Here is a 22052-nt window from a genome sequence, read left to right on the forward strand (position 1 = left end):
AGCGATAACGAATCCTAAGGGTGTGTACGGATGAAGATTTAGGAGGGGAAGGAGGGGATGATTTACTTTTCATTTTTAAATTACGGATACTATGAAATATTTTTTAAAAAGTTAACATATTAACTTGATAAACGATCATATAATACTTCAATCACACTTAATTTATTTTAGAAAAACATGTTATATAATCCATAATTTAAAAAAGAAAAACAAACTCTTCCCTCCTAAACCCTCCTAAACCCTCAATCCAAACACACCTTTAATATAAAATAAAACGGATAACAAAAAAAAACTAATTATTTACTAATAATTGTAAAAAGAACTAATTATTCACTAATATAGTATTATGTCGGTATGTCCTATTATCTTCAATACAATTGTAGTTAATCAATTTTCATGCTATGACGGAATCCAAGCAAATTTAATCCTAATAATGTAACTATTCTTTTTTGTCCAGACGATTACACCAAAAGAGGCAAGTTACGTGGTGAATCAGTTATTCAAGAAGCTACCATTTCTTATTCATTTGGATTTTAAAATGATGGTTGATTGGACATTAAACATTTCACATTTTGATTGATCCTTGCGGTAAACCAAACAGCTACCACCATTTCCTATATTTTTTATGAAGCAAAAGAAATGTATGGAGGAGAAAATATTAAAACTATTTTATGTTAGAATTAACCTAATAATCAATACATAATATGTTCAATACACATATTATAACTACAATCAATATTCAATCATACGAAAGCCAAATAAACAAATGAGTATATAATGTATGCAATTTTAGGATCTATGACATATTTATCTTCGATGATTATAAGAATATTTTTGAAACACAAAAATATAAAAAATGAGTAACGTTCACTATTGACGTATGATTCTTCTTCAAGGAGACTCGTAATGTCATTGAGACTTATAGAGAGATGAGGTAATACCCATTGTGTATGGTATATTGGGGATGATGACCTATATAAAGTGTGATGATTAAATAAGATTCTCATTATTTTGAAACTGTCATTCTAAGATCATATTCGAGTTTATATTGATTAATTAATTAATTGTCCAAATTGTAATATAATTATTCTAATTAGCTAATTTGATCGCTAATCAATTAAAAATCTTAATTGATGAGAGCTAATGTAATTAATATAAAAATATTAGCACATTATGATATGAGAATATATATAATTAAATAATGCAAATAGTCCATTATTTTAATCAATGTTTTAACAATTGGATTAAGTTCTTTATAAAGAAAAGGATCAAATTATTCTACTAAAAAGAGGATTAAATTAGATATTTCAACCAAATGAGTTGAGAATAACTAGTTCATAGGTTGGTTCAATTTGATTTAACCATTGGTTCAATTGAATCAATTTACACTACAATCAATTTTTTAAATATTATTTTATTTATTTACTATAGTTTAACTTTAAGTCACTTAAATGAAGCGGTAAATACCATCAAAAAACTTGCACATAATTACGAGGTTTCGGTTTCAAACTCGATTAGCCTTACTAACAACTCTACATTTTGAAGAGATAGGGAAAAGAAGGCAAACACAGCATAGAACACAATACAAAAGGCATCCCAACATCTACCATTTCTTATAGATGCATTTTTTAGGGTCATTACATACTTTTTTTGAGGGAATAACCATTTTTAGGTCACTTTCTTAATATGGTCCACCAATTATACACAATCAGATTCCTTATTTGAGAAAATACACTAATAGTAATTTGTTACATCTCAAATAGTCTCTAAAAGTGATTATCAAATCAAAATCATACCCTTTTTACTCCTACGTAAACCTCAATAGCAAAAAAAAAAAAAAAAAAATAAAAAGGGTAAAGAAAAGAACCCTAACTAGTGAAAATACAACTTCCTTTTGATATATACCATTTGTTGTAGCAAGGACAGTTGGCAATTTCTTTAGGATAATACTTGGCCTTACATTAACCACTGTTCTAGGCTACTTAACATACTAGTCTAAAGTTACCATATATTAATTGAAGAAGTAGTGATTCAACCAATTTTAATTTGTTGATAATGACATGCCAACCTCCTTATTAATTAACAATGAGGAATACCTATTAGTAGAAGTTAAATGTTGCTTGCATTAGACTACTAGAGAGATACTAGATACGTTCTATTAATAACTTCACACTTCATTTCACACGTGTACATGACAATATGAATAGACCCTACACACGTGTACATGTGATAATATATTTCCCATTCTCTTTCAATCGATTTCATTGGTGTTTTTTAATTCAGATAGAGCATCAAAATTGGTTTTGCTTTTCATTGATTGTGATTTCAGGAAAAGAAAATTGTGGATATTTGGCTACTTTGAATTAAAATTAATTTTATCTTCAAACCTTAGTTTGCCAAGAAGTAAATAAATCTAACTCTTCGTTAGATTTATCAAACATGTTTTAGTGTAAAATATCCAACATAGATAACTTTATGTAAAATTCATATTTAATTAAATCAGTTTTATAAAATCAAATTCATTCAAAATCATCACATTTGTCAAATGCTAATTCAAACACAATTTTAATTTGCTTTTACACCCTTTGCTTCTTCTCAATCTTTGTTGCTTAATTTCATAGATTATAAAAAGATACAAAACTAAAGAATCAATGTAAGCAATGAAAATCATATAGGTTTGGAATGGAATAGTAGTGGCAAGAAATTATCCTTTCATTTAAATGGACCGTTTAACTATAAAATGAGGTAGAAAATTGTTGTTCCCACATCAAAGGGGTCTAGGAAACATCACGAAATTACCAATATAACATCATCGACAGTTAACTGCCGATGGATTTTAACCGGCGGTAGTTAACTATCGATGGAAATTGGAGTTAAATTTGTCATTTCATGGTGTTTCCTTAGCTTGGTGCAAAGTGTAAACAACAATTTTCAAGGAGGTATTATGTTCATTTAATAATTTGTCCAAAGTCAATGGCATTAATTTTATCTTTGCTAAAATATTATCCTTGCATGACACTACACTACAATTGAGCTTTGAAAGTGGATGCATATATCTTTCTATTCTGATAGAGATACAAATTAAAATGTGAGAGCTAGCTTAGCAAGGAATCTTTCCAAACAAGGCACTGATCTGTTATTACAATAACTCCAAACACTATCAAATATAGAAACATATTATTTACCTACATGTATAGAAAGCACTACAAGCACCTACTAAATTATTTTTAAAGAGGAAATCAATTTGATAACATAAGTTGTAAATACTGTCTCAATTTTTTGAATAACTTCAGGTGAAAATAAATATTTTACTTTCAATGCTTGTTAATCTGCTAATACATTGAATAATTTGGTTGATCACATTTTAGCGTTCGACTCTCGAAAACCCCGGGATCTTTAAAAAATGAAGCATTTTCAATCTCCACTATTTTAGAATTTAAGAGGTATTGATATCATCAATTGAAATTTCTTTGGGAACCTTCAAATTTAATTGTTGAGTATCCCATTCAGCATCTTTCAACTTTTGAATGAAATCATCAAACCTGTTTTCCAATTCCATTAGGCTATTGGCAAGTTGATCACAAACATTACCCTTGCTCTCCCAATTCTCACTAAGCCAGAATGTCTGCCATATGCTTCGCAATACCGAGACACTTGTAGCTCCAACCTTCATAAAGTCAACTAGTACTAATCATATAACCATTCATATCATAATCGTTGATCATATAAGTGCTTATGTAAAAGCTATTTCTATAACAAAAGATAAAATAAATTCAAATTGTTTCCATATAGACTATAAACTGTTTTACTATCCTAAAGAGCTTATCAAAATAAGTTGTTATCATAAGTTCTCCCAAACAGTCTCACAAGTACTCAAGTTATAGATAAGCTCAAATAATTATTTAGCTATCAACGACCATTTATCCTAAAATCTTCAACCGTAACGATCATGGAAGGTTTTTATATATAATAATAAAATCTAGGTCAAATAGAGAAGGTGTTTTCCGATTAATTCTCATAAGCGAAATAAGGCATACCTTGAAAGAAACATAAAACTTCAAATCATCTAGTTGCTGATTTACCACAAGAATATATTTCTCATTTGCATATAACTTTAGAAGAGCCTCTACCTACAAACCATTATGACACTTATTATGAAATTCCCAAATGTAGAATAAATAATTATGAATTTCCTTCATAAAACTGTGATAATAGCAGCAACAATGATCCTATACCATAAAATGAGATCTCTCCATGCCATCCATCTTGTCTAAGGGTGAACCGAAAATTATTATTGGCTTCATGAACTGTGACCACACTAATATATTCTCTTCCTTGTTGCAATCCATGCATCCTGAAATAATTCCATTCAAAAAATTGAAAAAACTACCTTGAAGAGTAATAACTCAAAGAAAACCACTGAATTTATCTGAATGTAACCTGGAACAGTGGAATGTAAAACATGTGATTTTACCAGTGTGCGAGCACGCTTAAGATTTATCTGCAAAAATTAGTTAAAACGAGGTAAATAACAAAACAAATAGTTCATTAGAACAAAGATCGGTGGATTTGATTCATCATTATTAAGATTGGTGGATTTGATTTCTTATTTGCACTAGATTCCACATTAGCCTACACAGTACTTGCTTACCGTGTTAAACTGGAGAACTGAAAGTGATTCGTAGCGTAGCCAAAGATGAAGAAGCCGTACAATCAACCAAGTTGATGAAAGTACAGTATATGATTTTACAAGGCCAGGTGTATCCTGCGGTCAAAAGCTAAAAGAATGTAACATGGCAAGCAACGGTACTATGGTGCTGCCACGATAAGAAATAAAGGTATCCTGAAAAATTATGTGGTTTACCAGTATCAATATGCCCAAACCAAGACCAACCAATTGAGCTACAACTTCCCAAACTTCTTCCTGAGATATTATGATGAAACAATTGTTGTAATTTTGTAATGAATACTGGTGTATATAATGTAGAATATAATACTGTCAAAAACAAAAAAAAATTGTAGAATATAATAAGAGTTATTATTCAAAGCTTCTTACCATTTGCATAATCTTAACCTAATTGTGTCATCAATAGCTTCCTACTTACACGTGACCCATTGGGTCAGAGAATCAATCAAACCCAAGAGCCTTGAATCAGTTTTTGGCTCAAATTAAGCAAAACGAGATAAGGTGAACATGAATTTTGAAATTAAAATTAGCCTCCAACATTGCATTAATACAGGAAATAACACAAATAGAGTTTCTCCTGATAAAAATGTATTCATAGATAGGAGAGAGTTATATTTGATGCTTGAAAGCATGAAATCATGAAACTCCCGATGCTTTATAGATATGATCATAAGTGAACATGAGAGTATATATTACCTTTGCTGCTATCTCTCCCAGATTTGCTGAAATTGCAAAGTGGCTTTGAATCACTCTAGAAGAAGGATCTTTTAGTCCTCTGGCTATAGCCTGTTTTAATGTCAAATCCAAAAACATTACACAACTATATGTGTTTGTTTTCAATATACCGTAGTCATTATTGTAAAATGATAGAGAGAAAAGGAAGATTGCATCGGAATGTGAAAATTGTATTATAAGCTTGAGTTGTTTATAGAGAAAAGTCTTAATAGTAATCTGATTGGATAAACAACTTAAGCGCTTGTAGCATATGTGCTTATCATATAAGTGCTGATGTATAATCTACTTCTATAACAAAAGATAAAATAAAGGCGAACTGTTTTTATATAAGCTATGTTAGAGAATCTTAAGGAAATTAGCTAAACACAGCTTATGGACATGCCATAAGTGGTTTCCACAAGCTCTCCCTAAAAGTAGTTATGTTAGTAGATAAGCTCAAATTAGTCAATCCAAACAGACCCCAAGGTTTGCTAAGAAGGCTTTACAATGATAACATAATATAACAATCCTAACAGTAAGCTACATCTTTTATACTAACAAACTAACCAAGAATGTATCCTGGCAAAGACTATGTCCTGTTTCACGTGTTTAAATAGAGTTAATTACCTTAGTAAGATTTCCAAGAGATGCCAAAGGAAGAAAATATCCGGGATATAACGGGGTTGTCAGATCAAAAATGCTGCATGAGATACCATTGTGGTAAGGGTTTCTTTAGAGCTATATTTCATTCGCACATTTCCATACAAAAACAAGAAGGCATGTTCAGACCTTCCAGCACTGCCAATGAAGTCTGCATACATTCTCCATTGTTTTGGATCATCGTCGAAAAGATTTCCAAACCGCCCACCTGGAAAAACTAATAACAGTGAGTTACAAAATAAAACTTTAGCACACGGTCATTTGCTTCCGTAAGTTTTCTTCATGAATTCCCAGACCAATGAATAAGCGCCCGACAGCTCCAATGCCGTCCTTTGAGACCCATCTAAAGATGAAAGCATAAAACATTCAACCAACCACATAAAAGTCAAAATAAAAAATAGTGGCTGCATAGAAGCATTTAACATATTGCTATGTGCATGAAAATGCTATATTAGTAAACAAATGAGTAAATTTTGAAGTTGATAATTCACCTGATGGCAGCAGCAGAAGCAGCTGCTGTGGTTCCAGAGAAAGAACCAACACCAACAGCCTGCAAGTGAAGGGTTATTTTGACACAGGACAGAAACACAATCATCATTCCATACATTTGTGAAAGAAAAAATATTTTTCAACATAAGATGACATAGTGAAGGAGCACATTGAATTGCACAGCACTTTGTTGCATGCTATGTAGCATTGCATTTCTGATTGAAGGGCCTGTCAAGTGTCCGGTTGTTGTCGGATACTGACATGTGTGGTTACTGTTAGAGAGTGCAATTAGATTTAAATGAATAATTTAGTTATTTAGTTTAAGAGCAAAATTATATTAGTTTGTCTTTCTTTTGAGTTGTTTCTAGTTGGGCCTTTTAGCTAGGTTTTTAGTCTTTAGAAAGCAAAAGCTATCACTAACAAACTATGATAAAGCTAGGGTTCTAACCTAAAAGGTAAAGAAGAATAAAACTAAATAAGATAAAATAAATAACTTTTCATTCATTTTATTGATTTGCATAGTGTCTCAAAGACACTATATATAGAAAGGATAATGGGTAATAACCCTAATGAACCTAAAGACTAAAGACCTAGCTAAAAGGCCCAACTAGAAACAACTCAAAAGAAAGACAAACTAATATAATTTTGCTCTTAAACTAAATAGCTAAATTATTCATTGAAATCTAATTGCACTCTCTAACAGTTACGTTCAATTATTTCGTTTTCTCAAATTATTATCAATGTTGACGTATCAGTGTCCTATCTGGTGTCCATGTATGTGCTTCATAGGTTGCATGATCACATAGAAACACAAGTAAAACCTTCCATGAAAAAGTTTATTGGAACATATACAACAACTAGAGGAGATGATTTCCTAATGTAAATCAATATAGTACTTTGGGAAAATTCAATCAAGATACTTTTTTATAACATTTGGCCGTAAGCCTCATTGACATACACAATGAGACTCTGTGCACTAATTATCAAACTTGCTGCTAAGAGCACCAAGTGCGCACAAACCAACCATAAAAACTAATCAAATACTCACAATGCAAACATTCTTGGGAAAAAAATCAAGAAGCTTAAGCAAGAATGACATGCCTTTAGGAGACTTGAAGTGACTATGGTGTGACATATCCATCCAGTTACATTGGTAGGGAACTGTAGTAACATGTATTGCAAATAGTCATCTGAGACCGATCCTGCATCATATAGAGAATGATAAGTAACAGGTTACCCTCCAACTTCATCTAATCGATGAAGTTACAGCTCTAGACATTTCTCCGTGAATGTGAAACATCGACTGCAGTTTTTAATATTCGTTTCTTTTAGTATTCAGCTTTTGAACTCTTGTGCAAGTGTCCCTTAGTTCAGTCTTAATTGTATCATTAGAAACTTACCTCATGTTGGATAATATTTCTGTGGCATCAAGTTTCAAAGTATTTCATGCCAAAAAAGAACGAACTGTGAAACTATTAAAGGGAACATGTTGCAATGGCAATGTCTATCTTATTTTCTAAGGCTTTGAAGTTTAACAAGAAGAAAACTGAAAAAAAGCTGCATAACATATTCTAGATAATTAATAAAAGGATGTATGTTAGTTACCGGGAAAGCCTGCTGGTAGAATAAAAGCTTTAACTGTATCTGGAAGCCAGGATAGTCTTTTATCAGGAGAATGCAAAACCCCAAACCTGTTTTGCGTAGACCTATCCTCCTCGATAAGAATGGTTCGCAACCGTGAATCATCACCTATTATGTATCTGCTCATAAGGGAGAGAAAAGGTCATAGTTGAAGTTTGTTTTAGAGAAGGCAGCCACTCTGAAATTTTACGTAATAATAAAACAAATGGAAATAATAAAAAGTTTAGTGGGTTACAAGCATATTTCAAGAAATGGTAAAGGTTTTAAATTGCGATTGCAGTCACTGCCGCAGATGTGGCTGCAATTGCATTGGCGGGAAACACAAAAAACTTAGGTTTCAGTCGCAATTTCAGTTATGACAGAAAATGCAATCTAACCAAGTGATTGGGCTCAAGTGGTTAATGAGTTCCACCAAAGGACAAATTGTTTGGGAGAACGTGAGTTCGATTCCTAGGTGGAACAATTCTTGGCCGGGTTATACTTACCTCAAAGCCGAACTCTGAATTACCAAGGCCCCCTTCCCCTAAGAACCGAGGGTTAACACAAAAGAAAAATGCAATTTAAAACCTTAGCAACAAGTAAACATGGCCATGACTAATCCTATTCATAGTTGATACATATGCAATATATACACTAGACACGACACTGGTAACGATTTGAGCAAATGAAAGTGATTGAAATGTAACCGCATGTGTTTGTGTCATGTCAGTGTCGAACACACCTTCATTTACTTTGTAATAAGGTAATAATTAGTGTGTTGTACACAACATATGATGTAGTTAAGTAAAAACCTCTTAGCAGTACCATTGCTATATCTCTCCACCAATATAACCCTTGATAATCCTTCACCTCTAAACAAAATAAGATAATCTTAATTATTACATAAAAAGTTAAAAACAAATTAAACTCAAAACCTTAATTTAATTAACTTAAATAAACCCTTAAAACATGCAAAGAGGTTAGTAACAAACCCTTCATTAACATCATCATCTTTGAAACTGGAATGTTTAGAGGAACATAGAATTTTAACTTTCTTCAACTTCTTCAAATTCAGTGAAGAAGAATTGAATGCAGTTGAAGATAATGAAAATTGAAAAGTTTGAGACATTGAAATTTTTTTAGCATGCTTTGAATAGTTTCATTGTTTCTTCTTCTTCTTCTAGTTCCAATATCCAAAGCTTGAAATGCAGAAAGAGCCACGATTCGGGTCGGAGCCTCTACTTGACCCGGGATATTATTATCCGATTTGACCTGACCCATGTTAGTTTTTGGAAACACTTTTAGATCGAATTAAAAGAAAATGCTTTCTACACCCCTATCCTTCACTATATAGCCCCCACAGTTCTCTCTCTCTAGAGTCACAGAGGAGAAGTGTTGGATGGTCGAAATGCACTAATTAATTATTTAATTTTAGTTGTTTTCATTTTTAAATTTAACATGAAATTTTTGGCTGAATTGCTTATTTCTCGCTCAAGAAATGCACTTTATGGTTACAATCTATAGAGGCGAGATTTTTGTGCAAATATTTTAATTTTTATTCGTCTTTCTATGATTTCTTATATTTGAAATGAAGTTGAGATTACCGAACTTCAGGTTTGTCACTTTTTAAAGAGATTTTGTCTCCGGTTTGTGATGTGAGGATTAGCCTTAATTATAAACACATTTTCAGATAATCTTTTTATCTCGATGTAAAACTCTTTAACACAATGATACTTGGTTTTAAAAGATGAAAAATGTGTTGAGTTTTATCATGAGAAGGAGACGTGTGAGTTCTTATGTTTTGTTGTGGCCACTCTAGGTAATATATAGCAGCAAATATTGATGTTTTGTGTAAATGTTTACATGAAAACATACACCTTGTAATATATCGCCAAGAAATTGCACTAATAATTGATAAAGAACATCGCATGATTGCACACCATATAACCCATAAATTTTTTAGGTGGAATTCACATCTTTACAAAGAAACTTTATTAGGTGGGGTCTGCATCCTTTTTCTTTCAACTTCCATTTCCTTCTATAGCAATAGTACCACCAAACTGAACATGACATTTCTTTCTATTTTCTGAATTTATATTTTATATTTTTATTTTTACAATCACTTGTTTTCTATGTCAAGTCTATTTCAAGAGTTTATTTTTTAATATTTCTAAAGGAGTTTAAAACGAATTTAATCTTTGGAATTCAATTTTTGTCAAAAAGAACTTTTAGCATTCAATACTTTCAAATGAGATTAAATTCCTTAATTTGGTCTTGAAAGTTTTATTCAACAAAATTATTAGGGTAGAGAAATGTTACATGCCCTTTATCATTAAAAAGACAAAACCCAGCCTAATAATAAGATAACTCCATCGGTTCAACTGTTGAATAAATTGAGACCTTGATTAATTTCTAGAAGAAGAAAAAGACATTGTTTTGCAAAATATTGTTTCTTTCCATCCATATTCATGTATTTTATTTCAACAAAATCATTTAGTTTTTTATTTTTATTTTTAAATTTAACAATTTCTAGAAGAGTTTTTCTAATTACACCCTGTTTAATCCTGGTTGCACCCTAAAATGACAAAATTATCCTTCCATAAAATTTAATTTTCAAAAAGCATCTTCCTTTTTTCTTGGTTACACCCTAAAATCTCTCTTCAGTTTATGTAGGTCATGTAAACTTAGTTTCAGTAGGTCATGTAAACTGAGTTTAAGTGTACATAGTTAAACTCAGTTTAAGTAGGTCATATAAACCGAGTTTAAGTGTACATTTAAAAGTTCAACCTTGTTCAATGATTCTACGTAATCTCAGTTTAAGTATGTACATGTAAACTTATTTTAAGTAGGTCATGTAAACTAAGTTTAAGTGTACATACTTAAACTCAGTTTAAGTAGATCATGTAAACTTAGTTTAAGTAGCTCATGTAAACTCAGTTTAAGTAGGTCATGTTAACTGAGTTTAAGTGTACATCTAAAAGTTCAACTTTGTTCAATGATTATACGTAATATCAGTTTAAGTATGTACATGTAAACTTAGTTTAAGTAGGTCATGTAAACTGAGTTTAAGTGTACATACTTAAACTCGGTTTAAGTAGGTTATGTAAACTAAGTTTAAGTAGCTTATGTAAACTAAGTTTACATGAACCTACTTAACCTGAATTAAGTTAACCTCAAGAATGTAAAACTGAAACTGTCGTACATTGCAGTTGAACAAGAAGAAGAAAATGGAAACCAGCGTTATTAAAAAAGAAGAAAAAATTCACTTATTTATATGCAATCGAGTATGAATGAAAGATGTTTTGATTCACTCTTTAATCTTCCATAGAGATTAATTGAACATCAAGATTGTTTGATCGTTGGTGGGTGAAAGAGAAGGGAATTTTAGAGTGACAATGAATGAAATCAAAATTTTAAATTTTTTTATATAAAAGAACAATTTTGATATTATCAAAAACTTTTTAAAAAAATTGGGTGTAATCAGAAATATACAGGATGTGAATAGAAAAACTCTTTTTAAAAATATAAAATAGTCACATGTACTAATATTACATATTAATGCATTTTGAATAAAAGACTCGAAGTCATAAAGCATTGAGTAAAAATAACACCTAATACGAGAAAAGTTTTTCTCATTATATCAAATGATCCCTGTCACCACCACATCCAAGTTCATCAAATAAGTTGAAATACCAAATGAAGGAGTCGAGATCCAAATCTATATCGCAACATCCAACTTTAATAATTTTGATATGTTTGAGAGTTGAACTATAACTAAATAATTATTAAGTTGTTAAACGATTTTTAAGTTTCAATTTACCATTAATCATTCATACCATAAACTTCCTCGTGCTAAAATATATTTACAAAAAAATATTTCAATTTCCGAAGGAATTTTTTTTTTATGACAAAAAGGAAACCGTCATTTAAAATTTTAAATTCGGCCACCATTATTGTAACAAAGAGCTGACACCAACTTGCCAGACTATAGAACAGGCCAGAATAAATAATTTAGACCAAACAGATGAGACTAATAATCACACCATTAATTATTATTCAACTACGTACATTTTATATATTCTGTCAAAAAAATAACATTATATATATAGACGCCAACTGTTCTTTTTTGACTATTTATACACCAATACGAGGAGAACTATGTCATAGTCCTAAATTCAAATAAAAAATATTTGAACAACAAACATACAAATGAAAAAAAAAATTAAATGAAAAATAATTTAGTCATATATTTTTTTTTTCTTCTTTAAATCTTGTATATTTATGTGACTGTGTTCAAACATATTTTATTTAGATTTGTGATGAAATAAGTATTTCTTCAAATACGAGCTGATCTCAAACGGTTGCTTAAAAGAGTAAAATTAAAGAGAAATGTATAAAAACTAAAAGGTATTTGAGTAGTTTAAAGAAACCTCGGAAAATATTAATGTACTTTTCTTTAAAATAAATTATGCTTTTACTTTTTCCGAAAAACACAACTTATAAACAAAAAGCTGCCACCATCAAAATTTCTTAAAGCTGCGTATGAAATAATCTCTTGTCTAAATGAAAAGTGCCGCAGTACACACGTAACACCATATATAGCTATTTTTTGTCAAAAATAAGAAAGGTACTTTACAATGGACTGATTCTTGTGTCATATAAATACAGCTCCATTTTCATTTAATTTCTAGTTTTAGCGTTTGCCATAATCCACAAGTAAGTTGACAAAGTATGATGTTACTTCTTTTTAATAGATTATCAGTGAAATGGTTGAGTTTAAGTGGTTAATGAATTCCTCTTTATAACAAATTGTTTGAGAGAATTTGATTTTGATTTGTGTTGCAAATAATTTTTGGTTAAGTTTTACTCATCACTTAGTCGAACTTTGAATTACTATAGTTCTTTTCCCTCCAGAATCAGAGAAAATTTTACGTGGAAAACCTTCACAATATAAAAGAAAAAATCTATGTGACATGCTCCTCGTAAAATATATTTCTTTCAGCGATGATAGCTAAATCTCCATATCTCATTATCACTCTTGAATTGCAACTCTTGGATGAGATGATGAAACTCCTCACAATATTTTTTTTTTTTTGGCTTTCGCATCGGTTTCCAGACCCACCAATGGTGGACGACTAATCCGGCTCATGCGTAGAGGCATGCGCACTTTAAACATAGAGATAATGGATGTAAATACTCTTTTCTTTTTTTGTTAAGATGAATGGTTAGTGAATACTTCAATTTAGAAGAACTCTTGTAAATCACATCTTCACATTTTTTAAAATTTGAGGTCTCAAGGTTCAAATAAAGACTCCATGACTTTGGAATGTCCATCCTCCTTTTTCATGGGTTGGAATCATTTTGATGACTTGACCAAAGACCATTACCAATTTGGAGGGAATACCAACACATGACAATTGAAACCTCTTCCAACAAATTCTAAATTAATTTGATAGGATAAGATGTGAGAACTTATCATTTTACGCTCATCCAAACCATGTTGGTTTTATCTTATTTTTTAACCCATCAATTTATTTATTTATTTTGTTTCTATATAAAATTTAGTATGGTACTCCTTCTGTTTCAAATTATTAGTCACTTTCAAAAAGAAAAAAAAAATTCCAATTTATAAGTCGTTTAACAATAACAATGAAAGTTACTTTTCTTATTATAATCTGAACGATTTATTACTCTCTTTTTTTCCTTTCAATTCTTTAATTTATCTTTTCCGTAACATTTACTAAGAACAATTTTATTTCTTAATGCGAGCTAAATGACCAAAACGACTTATAATATGAGACGGAGGGAGTATTAAATCATCATATCTTATATTTTTTAGTCCAAAAAAAAACTTATATTTTGTCTTTTTCCTTTCCTTCTTTTATACATATAAGACACTAATTCCCTTTTATTGCAATTCATTCCAGTCAGTCTTTAGTTTCAGGCCTTATTCAACAGTTTCATCCACCTATCCATTTTCTCTCACAAGTTAGAAGAAGATGGCAACTTCAGAAGTTGCAAATGGCAACCACTTAAGTGGGACAAAGGGAAAGACCATTACTTGTAAAGGTAGGTAGCTCACAACCTTTATATTTCAATTCTTAACATTAATTAATTTGTATTTGCCAAACTTTCTCATCACCTTCTTGAGCTTATTTGAATAATCTTAATTAATCATAATTAAGTGTCATGCTTTTTGTATTAGCTGCTGTGGCACATGGTCCAGGAGAACCCTTTGTAGTGGAACAAATTCTTGTACAACCTCCTCAGAAAATGGAGGTTAGAATCAAGATCCTATATACTTCCATTTGTCACACTGATCTCAGTGGTTGGAAAGGAGAGGTAAACACAAATTCACATCTATATCTATATATAGTTATTTACAATTATGTTATCATATAGTTTCTAATTATTTTTTGTTGTTTTTCTTCTTCATCTTCTTTTTTCACCTTCATCAATCAAAGTGTGAGCCTCAACGTGCTTATCCTCGGATTTTTGGCCATGAAGCTTCCGGGTATGAAGTTTTTTATACCAACAAATTTTCTTTTGTCAGTTAAAAATACGAAAGTTACAGATCTCAATCGTTCGATGAAAATCATATAACTCATATTTCGACTTAACCAATTCAACTTTACAGTACAAGCTTTGATCATGTTCATTTTTATATTAAAATTCAATTTGATGGAGTCATATAAGCAACTATTGAATTCATCAAATGGTCAAGATGTCTAAATTCAACATATTGACTTCAAGATGTCTAGACTTTTATTTTGACTTCAACATATTGACTTCAAAAATTCTTTTAACTCGAGTAAAAAAAAAGAGACGATCGAGATCTACAACTGCGTGATTGCAAATAATTTAACATCAAATCAAGTAATATTGAACCTATAATGTTGACTTAATTATGAGTTGTGACAAACCAATGAACTTGATTTTTTTGTAGGATTGTGGAAAGTGTAGGGGAAGGAGTGAATGACATGAAAGAAAATGACAAAGTGGTGCTAATATTCAATGGTGAGTGTGGTGAGTGTAAGTGCTGCATGTGCAAGAAAACCAACATGTGTGAGAAATCTGGAGTAGACCCAATGAAGAAGTTAATGTGTGATGGAACAAGTAGATTTTCTTCAATAGATGGCAAACCCATTTTTCATTTCTTGAATACTTCAACTTTCACTGAGTATACAGTGGTGGATTCAGCTTGTGCTGTTAAGCTCAACACTGAAGATAACCTTAGTCTCAAAAAACTCACCTTGCTTAGTTGTGGAGTTTCCACAGGTATGTTTCCTTTATAACCATGGAGTTTTTGAGAAAATTTTGTTTAATTTATTCTTATTACTATGTAAACTTTATTGAGTGGAGAAGTTGCGAAAACACATGATGATATACACGATGCAGTAATCCCTTTATATACAGTGACTAACTATGTTTACTTGACTACCAAGTAAATCCTACGATCGGATTAATCTCTGACTAACTAACTCAATTTTATATACACGACGTAGTAACCCCTTTATATACAGTGAACTATACCGACTAACCATGTTTACTTGACTACCAAGTAAATCCTACGATCGGGTTAATCTTTGACTAACTAAATCAATTTTATCTAACTAACTTATTATAACAAACTTGTGATAATCTAAAATTATACATCATAACAACTATATACTAGACATTTTGAAAAGATAGTGTTCCTAATACTCTTTTACTAAAAAACGACCAACCAATTTTTTTACTAAAGATTCATCATCAAAATCAATGGATCGCACCAATTACATCGTTAATCTTAATCTAGGTATGATTAAAATTCATATATTTTCAATATTTTGACAGTTTATAATTTATATTGACGGTAAGAAAACCACTATGCTAAATATTTTTTCTCTTCCTTATAATAAATGTCATAATCGCAAAACTTTATCTTTTAAAGAGTGTCACATTAAATTTTCAATTTTGTTTTAATATAATTTTTCAAGTGTAACATCTAATAATATACACTTATCAATCAATAATTATTATTTTTCACTTTATGTTTATGATAATAATCAAATGCCATGATAATTTTGGGACGGTGAGAGTACATAACTTAAAGAATGTATACACATTACATCCATGTTATGTTTTTTTGAACAACGTTACATCCATGTTATTTTTTTTTTTTTATTATGTTCTCTATTATTAGCAACATGTTTCGTGCTACCTGTTTTTATTCCTGCTACCTGTTTTTATAATGGTGTAGGACATGGTTCAGTTATCGTATTCCAAAGGGTAGTTGTGCGTCTTGCTTTCAAATTTCAATCTTACACCAAACCAACCTGGTCATTAATTAAAAAACGATATCATCATATTTATAATATATGTATTTTAAAAAATTATAATGTACCATAAAATTATAAAGGCAAAATTACAATTAGTCCTTTAATTTTATTTTAGGTAACACTTTCGTCCTTTATTTTTTTTTTGTCACGATTTAGTCCTTTATGTTATAAAATAACAACATAGTTATCCTTTAGTTATATTTATTTGATTTGATTAAAGATTAAATAATGGACCACTAGCCTTGACTAGCACGTGTGTCTTCATTTTCCTTTGCGTATGGGATGACTCAATTTTCATATTCCAAATCAACATTTAATGTTGCCTGTTGTATTCTGTGTGTATCTACCCTCTCCTTATCTTATGATCCCTTGACTGTTAAGTTTTGCGCAACAAGTGATGCATTGCATTCAACTGTAAACCTTGTTCGGTCAATAACGAAACCCATATCTTCATTTACTATAATAATAAAGGGTGGGAGTTTTTTATTTTTATTTTTTTGGTCTCATATACGGGTATTATAGTGATATAGAAAGGAAAAATAATAAAAAAAAGAAAGAGATTCATATTGTAAAAAAAAAAAAAAAAAAAAGGAGAAAGAGATACACTAGAAAAAAGTGAGGTAAAGAGAACATGGGAATAAATAAAATATGATATAATTTCCGAGTCTTGTTAAAAGAATCAAATATACATTTTTTTTTTTACAAAAGCTTTCTGTATCTTGCTAAAAGGATTATAATTTCTTAATAAATGGTCTTAAAAGTTCTTTTAAGGGAAATGGTCTTAAAAATATTTATTACATTTTGCTAATTTTTGGTAAAAAGAAAAGAGTTTGATATAATTTATTAGTACATAATTTCCGATTTCCCTAAAAAAAAAAAAAAAATTTAAAATGTTTTGTTTTATGATACAAAAATAAATATGGCATAACAATCTTTATAATTTTTTTTGAGGTAACATTCTTTATAATTTAAAAATCAGTAACTTCCGCATATACTTTTAGAAGCAAATGAAAAATTCAAACATCAATATCATTATTACCACCTGATTGAAAAACAATTATTCAGTATTCAATACTACTACAAAACAAATCTGCAAAGAACACATGATAGAAGAGAAGTTGTCGAAGAAAACATATAAGATAATTTTTCTATAAAGAGAAACACGATAGCAGAGACGCAAAACTAGTTTTTAATGGAATATTATAGTAAGACTTGGAATTTTATTTCCACTAAACAAAAGACTAAGAATTTTATAACTTGAAAAGACCTATTCCATTCCACTCATGTCTAAGAGCGACAAGTCGGTTTCTGAAAATTTGGTGGAACTATATAATATTGCCGTCTAGGTTGTCCATAAAAGAGGGGAAGTAAAACCATGAGAAAATGAAGTTTTGTCATCTTGCATGCTACCTGTTGTATTTGTATTTTTACTACTTTTCCCTGCAGAGAGGAAAAGTCTCTTTTGTCTTAATATTTTTTTTTTATGGTCAATGTATGTATTTTTTTTTTGACAAAAGGAAACAATATTCATTCATTTAAATTGATAGAATACATCGATATAATACAAATCCAAATTCGCTAAAAACAAAAATGATGAATATATGAACAAAATCACAACATCTATGTTAATAGTATAAAACGACAAAGTATTTATGCCTACAAATGTTATCTCCGGAATACTCATGTATCCGGATCTGCAACGTTGACAACACCAAAGTCATTGTCATTGATCGGATCTACACTTGCTCAAAGCTAATCTTTCAACCTGAATCAAATAAACACCGCACTAAGACGGGAAACCAAAAACAACTCGGAGGGGTGATTTTGGGTCAAAATTGACCCTGAATCACCCCTCTGACAAGAAGAAGAAGAAGAAAAAAAAAGGTTACGGCTAGGGTTTGAGAAGTCAATGTATGTATCTGAATATGTCATTTTTTTAGTCCGTCCATATGAGTATATTATCTTAAAAGAATAAGGATAATGTTATTAATTAATTCCTTCAAAACAAAAATGTTATTAATTAATGATTTACTGTATAGTAATAAAAAAAATAGTAATATAAGTTTCTTTTTACAAAGGATGTTGGATATAGCGTAAATTATTGGACTCTTACGCTGTAATGAACCAATGTTTTGTTGAAAGAGATGTCCACATCTCCCATAATTATTGTCCGATAATGTCTCAATTCGGATTAGCAAAATAAAAAAGAGTTATAAATTGCTATACCGTAATTTTTAGCGGATAAACCCAATTTAGATTTAATAGTACTACATCCTGATAGGGGATATTCATATTTGTTTAATTTATCTCTCTCAACTTCGATTTGTGAGGAGGACTTTGGAAAGTTTTAAAATTTTTAATGCTCCTTTTTTGTGTGAAAAGTTTGCAGAATCTTTGACATCTCTTTTACGAATCTTTGTTTAAAGAAAAGACAACACTAATTGAGTTGCTAAGGATAAGTTTGTCTAAGAAAATGTCCTTCCCTGCATTTAACTTTAGAGTTGTATTTTATATAATGTTATAAATTACTGTTTTTATTATTGTATATGTTGAAAAATGCAAGAGGTGCTTATAGTACTTGACCGAGTGATTAGTCATTTTTTAATGACATGTTAGTGGTTAATTGTTTGATTAATATATACTCTCTTTTCCGCATTTGAATCCAGGGTATCAAACTCCTTATATGGATTTTGACGAATTTATAAAAACAGCAGTAATGTTAAATAGATGTGATGTCATTGTTAATGCCTGAAACTCAAATAAATGTAGGAATAGGAGCTGCTTGGAATAATGCTAATGTGCATGCTGGTTCATCTGTAGCAATCTTTGGTTTAGGTGCAGTTGGCCTCGCTGTAAGTTTTCTCATTTTCTGACATCGTCTAATCGTATATAATACCTATTTTTTGTAAGGTTGTCAAAATCGGGACTTTACTTTAGGTCGAAAGGGAATAACAAAATCGGGACTCGTAAAATGGCAATCAAAATCGAAGGATTTTACTAAGGACTTTTGTAGAATCGATATAGGAAATTATAAAATCGCAATCAAAATCGATGGATTTTACCAAAAAATAATACTCCCTCCGGTCCTTTTTATTAGAAACAAAAGTGAGAATTTTTTTGGTCCTTTTTATTAGAAGATTGATCAAGTTTCAAGTATGTTTGAAGCTAAATTTCATTTGTGCCCTTATTGATTATGAGAGAGAATATTAAAAGTAAGTAAGTTGATGGAATAAAGAGTAATTAATTTAAGGGTATTCATAGAATTTTTTTAAATGTAGAAGTGTATTAAATGAAGATGACTATTTTAAATGTATTTTCTTGGTATTAATGTTTTATGTCTTTTGTTTCTTGTATAAAAGACCGGAAGGAGTAATACTAAATATATGTTATAAATAGTATATAGTCATAAATGATTTAGTTTATAAGAAATCGTAAAATTGCAATCAAAATCGATGGATTTTGCCTATTTTAGGATTCTACTATGGATTTGAGTCGTTGGAGGTAAAGAAAGTCACAAAATCCTAAATTTTTGGATTTAAGTCGGAATTTTGACAACAATTTTCTTGATGTGTATGTTCATCTTTTCAATGATTTTAACTTACAATGTCTTTGTTTTCACAATCACCTTTGATCTTATTCAATACCTAATAATATATGAACCAAAAACAAATTCATAAGAATCTTGGTAAGACCCTGATTTTATATTGAACTTGGGCTAGGTTGCAGAAGGGGCACGAGCAAGAGGTGCATCAAAAATAATAGGTGTGGATATTAACCCAGACAAATTCAATAACACAGGTAGCTTCAAACACTTTTTAATTTGATTTCAAGAGTTAGGACTTCATAATTTGCCTAAGACTTGAACATAAATGTATCTTCTTTGTGCTCAAAGCCGAAACAATGGGAATCACAGAATTCATAAATCCAAAGGATGAAGAAAAGCCAGTATACGAGGTTTGTGTTTTCTCTCTACTCATTTCACAAAAGAAAATATCATCTACTCGTGCATTTTCGCCGGCAAAGTGACAAATTCATTTGCAGATAATCAGAGAAATGACTGATGGAGGTGTAGACTATAGTTTTGAATGTACCGGAAATTTGAACGTTCTAAGAGATAGCTTCTTATCTGTTCATGAGGTATATTTATATTCATATAGTAGCAAAAAATTACCAGTAATTTTGTTGGCATAGTTTTATATTTTTCTTTGAAAACTCGGTATTTGGTCAAAGAATAAAGCTAATCCGGACCACCAAAAATATCTTATCAAACCAAAAAACAATTACTAGTTAAAAATTGTGCACTATCAAATTTCATGTAAAATTTTGTATAATGTAGGGTTGGGGATTGACTGTACTATTGGGAATTCATGGATCACCAAAGTTGCTTCCCATCCACCCAATGGAGCTCTTTGATGGTCGCAGAATCGAAGGTTCAGTGTTCGGAGGTTTCAAAGGCAAAAGTCAATTGCCTAATCTTGCCACAGAATGCATGAAAGGGGTAAATGATCATCACTACTTGCAAAAACTCAAATTATGCGACGCATTTTAATGTGCAAATAATTATATTCTTCTATTATTTTTAGGCGATAAAGTTGGATAATTTCATCACTCACGAGCTTCCCTTTGATGAGATAAACCAAGCCTTCAATCTTTTGATTGCCGGGAAGTCATTGAGATGTGTTCTTACACTCTAAGAGAAGACATACTTTTTTTTCTTCATTCAGATAGAGAGCACTCTCCAGTTTTATGATATCTGAGTTCTTGATTAGAAGTATATATAAATATAAATATGTAATAAAGTTTGTGAACAGTTATTACACAGCATTATCTTACTGTGAAGTGTGTTACAAGTTACCACGGCCAAGGAAGAAAAGTAGAAGTGTATTCAAGTTTGTTCATCTTCCAACATTTGGTGATAGAGAATGCTGGGGATTTCTATTTCTATTTCTTTTTCTTTATTTTTTGCACCCTGTAAATAAATGTTTATGTCGAAGGAATTCTAGTAAAATGTAGCAACCATTATGTATTTATGTCACTACTAAATGTAAAAATGTAAAAAATATGGTTTGCAATGGAGAGTTAAATAAATGCTTTTGTTATTTTCATATCATAAAATAAACCTTTTACATTTTTGTCCCTGTGAGCTTAGCTCAGTTGGTAAGGACAATGCATAATATATGCAAGATACGGGATTCGAACTCCGGACACCAACAATAAAAACCTTTTACATTTTAAATGTTTCCCTAAAAATTAATGTAAACAAAAAATACAGCCTAAGAATCATGATTTCTACATGAAAAGTGGCACAATACACATGCAAGTTGCAACACCTCATAAATGGCTATTCTTTTTTTTGGTAATGATATCTCATCCATCCATTTTACACATTTTACACATTTTACACAATAGGTGAGCCTCATATTCCCACAATCCAATGAACAAAAAACAAGTAGAGAGGAGGAAAATAAGGAAAGAGAGGAGGTGTAAGTTAGGTAAACAAGTGTCCACAAACTTTTCCCTCACTTTTTATGGTAAGGACTGAATATAGCAACTTCAAGTGA

At 30.6% G+C, this 22052-nt stretch overlaps 2 protein-coding genes across 3 annotated transcripts; one reads left to right on the top strand and one right to left on the bottom strand.

Moving 5' to 3' along the window:
• Window positions 1-3029: 3029 nt before the first annotated feature.
• LOC11407112 (protein root UVB sensitive 5) lies at window positions 3030-9349 on the bottom strand. Of its 2 annotated transcripts, XM_003623248.4 has the most exons (15): window positions 9163-9349; window positions 8983-9042; window positions 8156-8310; window positions 7652-7752; window positions 6553-6611; window positions 6358-6404; window positions 6191-6269; window positions 6029-6101; window positions 5384-5473; window positions 4865-4924; window positions 4652-4765; window positions 4441-4501; window positions 4236-4354; window positions 4038-4130; window positions 3030-3667 (listed from the first exon to the last, which is right to left on the bottom strand). In XM_003623248.4, exons 1-15 carry the CDS (start codon window positions 9297-9299, stop codon window positions 3437-3439), a joined length of 1479 nt encoding a protein of 492 aa, XP_003623296.1. In that variant the 5' UTR covers window positions 9300-9349; the 3' UTR covers window positions 3030-3436. The 2 variants fall into 2 exon arrangements, with proteins under 2 accessions (XP_003623296.1, XP_024625388.1); XM_024769620.2 differs by lacking the exon at window positions 8983-9042 and having other exon boundaries at window positions 3044-3667.
• Window positions 9350-14076: 4727 nt separating this feature from the next.
• On the top strand, window positions 14077-21579 carry LOC11408667 (alcohol dehydrogenase-like 4). Its single transcript, XM_003623249.4, has 10 exons — window positions 14077-14239; window positions 14376-14512; window positions 14635-14684; window positions 15117-15448; window positions 19261-19343; window positions 20211-20289; window positions 20384-20445; window positions 20533-20628; window positions 20828-20989; window positions 21075-21579. The coding sequence occupies exons 1-10, from the start codon at window positions 14170-14172 to the stop codon at window positions 21183-21185; spliced, it is 1182 nt and encodes a 393-aa protein (XP_003623297.1). The 5' UTR covers window positions 14077-14169; the 3' UTR covers window positions 21186-21579.
• The last annotated feature ends 473 nt before the right edge of the window (window positions 21580-22052 follow it).

Source organism: Medicago truncatula, chromosome 7 (assembly GCF_003473485.1).
Source record: "Medicago truncatula cultivar Jemalong A17 chromosome 7, MtrunA17r5.0-ANR, whole genome shotgun sequence".
NCBI classification, from domain to species: domain Eukaryota; kingdom Viridiplantae; phylum Streptophyta; class Magnoliopsida; order Fabales; family Fabaceae; genus Medicago; species Medicago truncatula.

What these genes read in the sequence shown, in the direction of transcription:
- LOC11407112 (XM_003623248.4), bottom strand. Translation starts at nt 9,299, where the DNA reads ATGTCTCAAACTTTTCAATTTTCATTATCTTCAACTGCATTCAATTCT. An exon ending in TGGGAGAGATAGCAGCAAAG is followed by an intron (nt 4,925 to 5,383) that starts GTAATATATACT and finishes ATAATATCTCAG; the next exon opens with GAAGAAGTTTGGGAAGTTGT. An exon ending in TTTACATTCCACTGTTCCAG is followed by an intron (nt 4,355 to 4,440) that starts GTTACATTCAGA and finishes GAATTATTTCAG; the next exon opens with GATGCATGGATTGCAACAAG.
- LOC11408667 (XM_003623249.4), top strand. Translation starts at nt 14,170, where the DNA reads ATGGCAACTTCAGAAGTTGCAAATGGCAACCACTTAAGTGGGACAAAG. An exon ending in AGACAAATTCAATAACACAG is followed by an intron (nt 20,290 to 20,383) that starts GTAGCTTCAAAC and finishes TTGTGCTCAAAG; the next exon opens with CCGAAACAATGGGAATCACA. An exon ending in CCACAGAATGCATGAAAGGG is followed by an intron (nt 20,990 to 21,074) that starts GTAAATGATCAT and finishes TATTATTTTTAG; the next exon opens with GCGATAAAGTTGGATAATTT.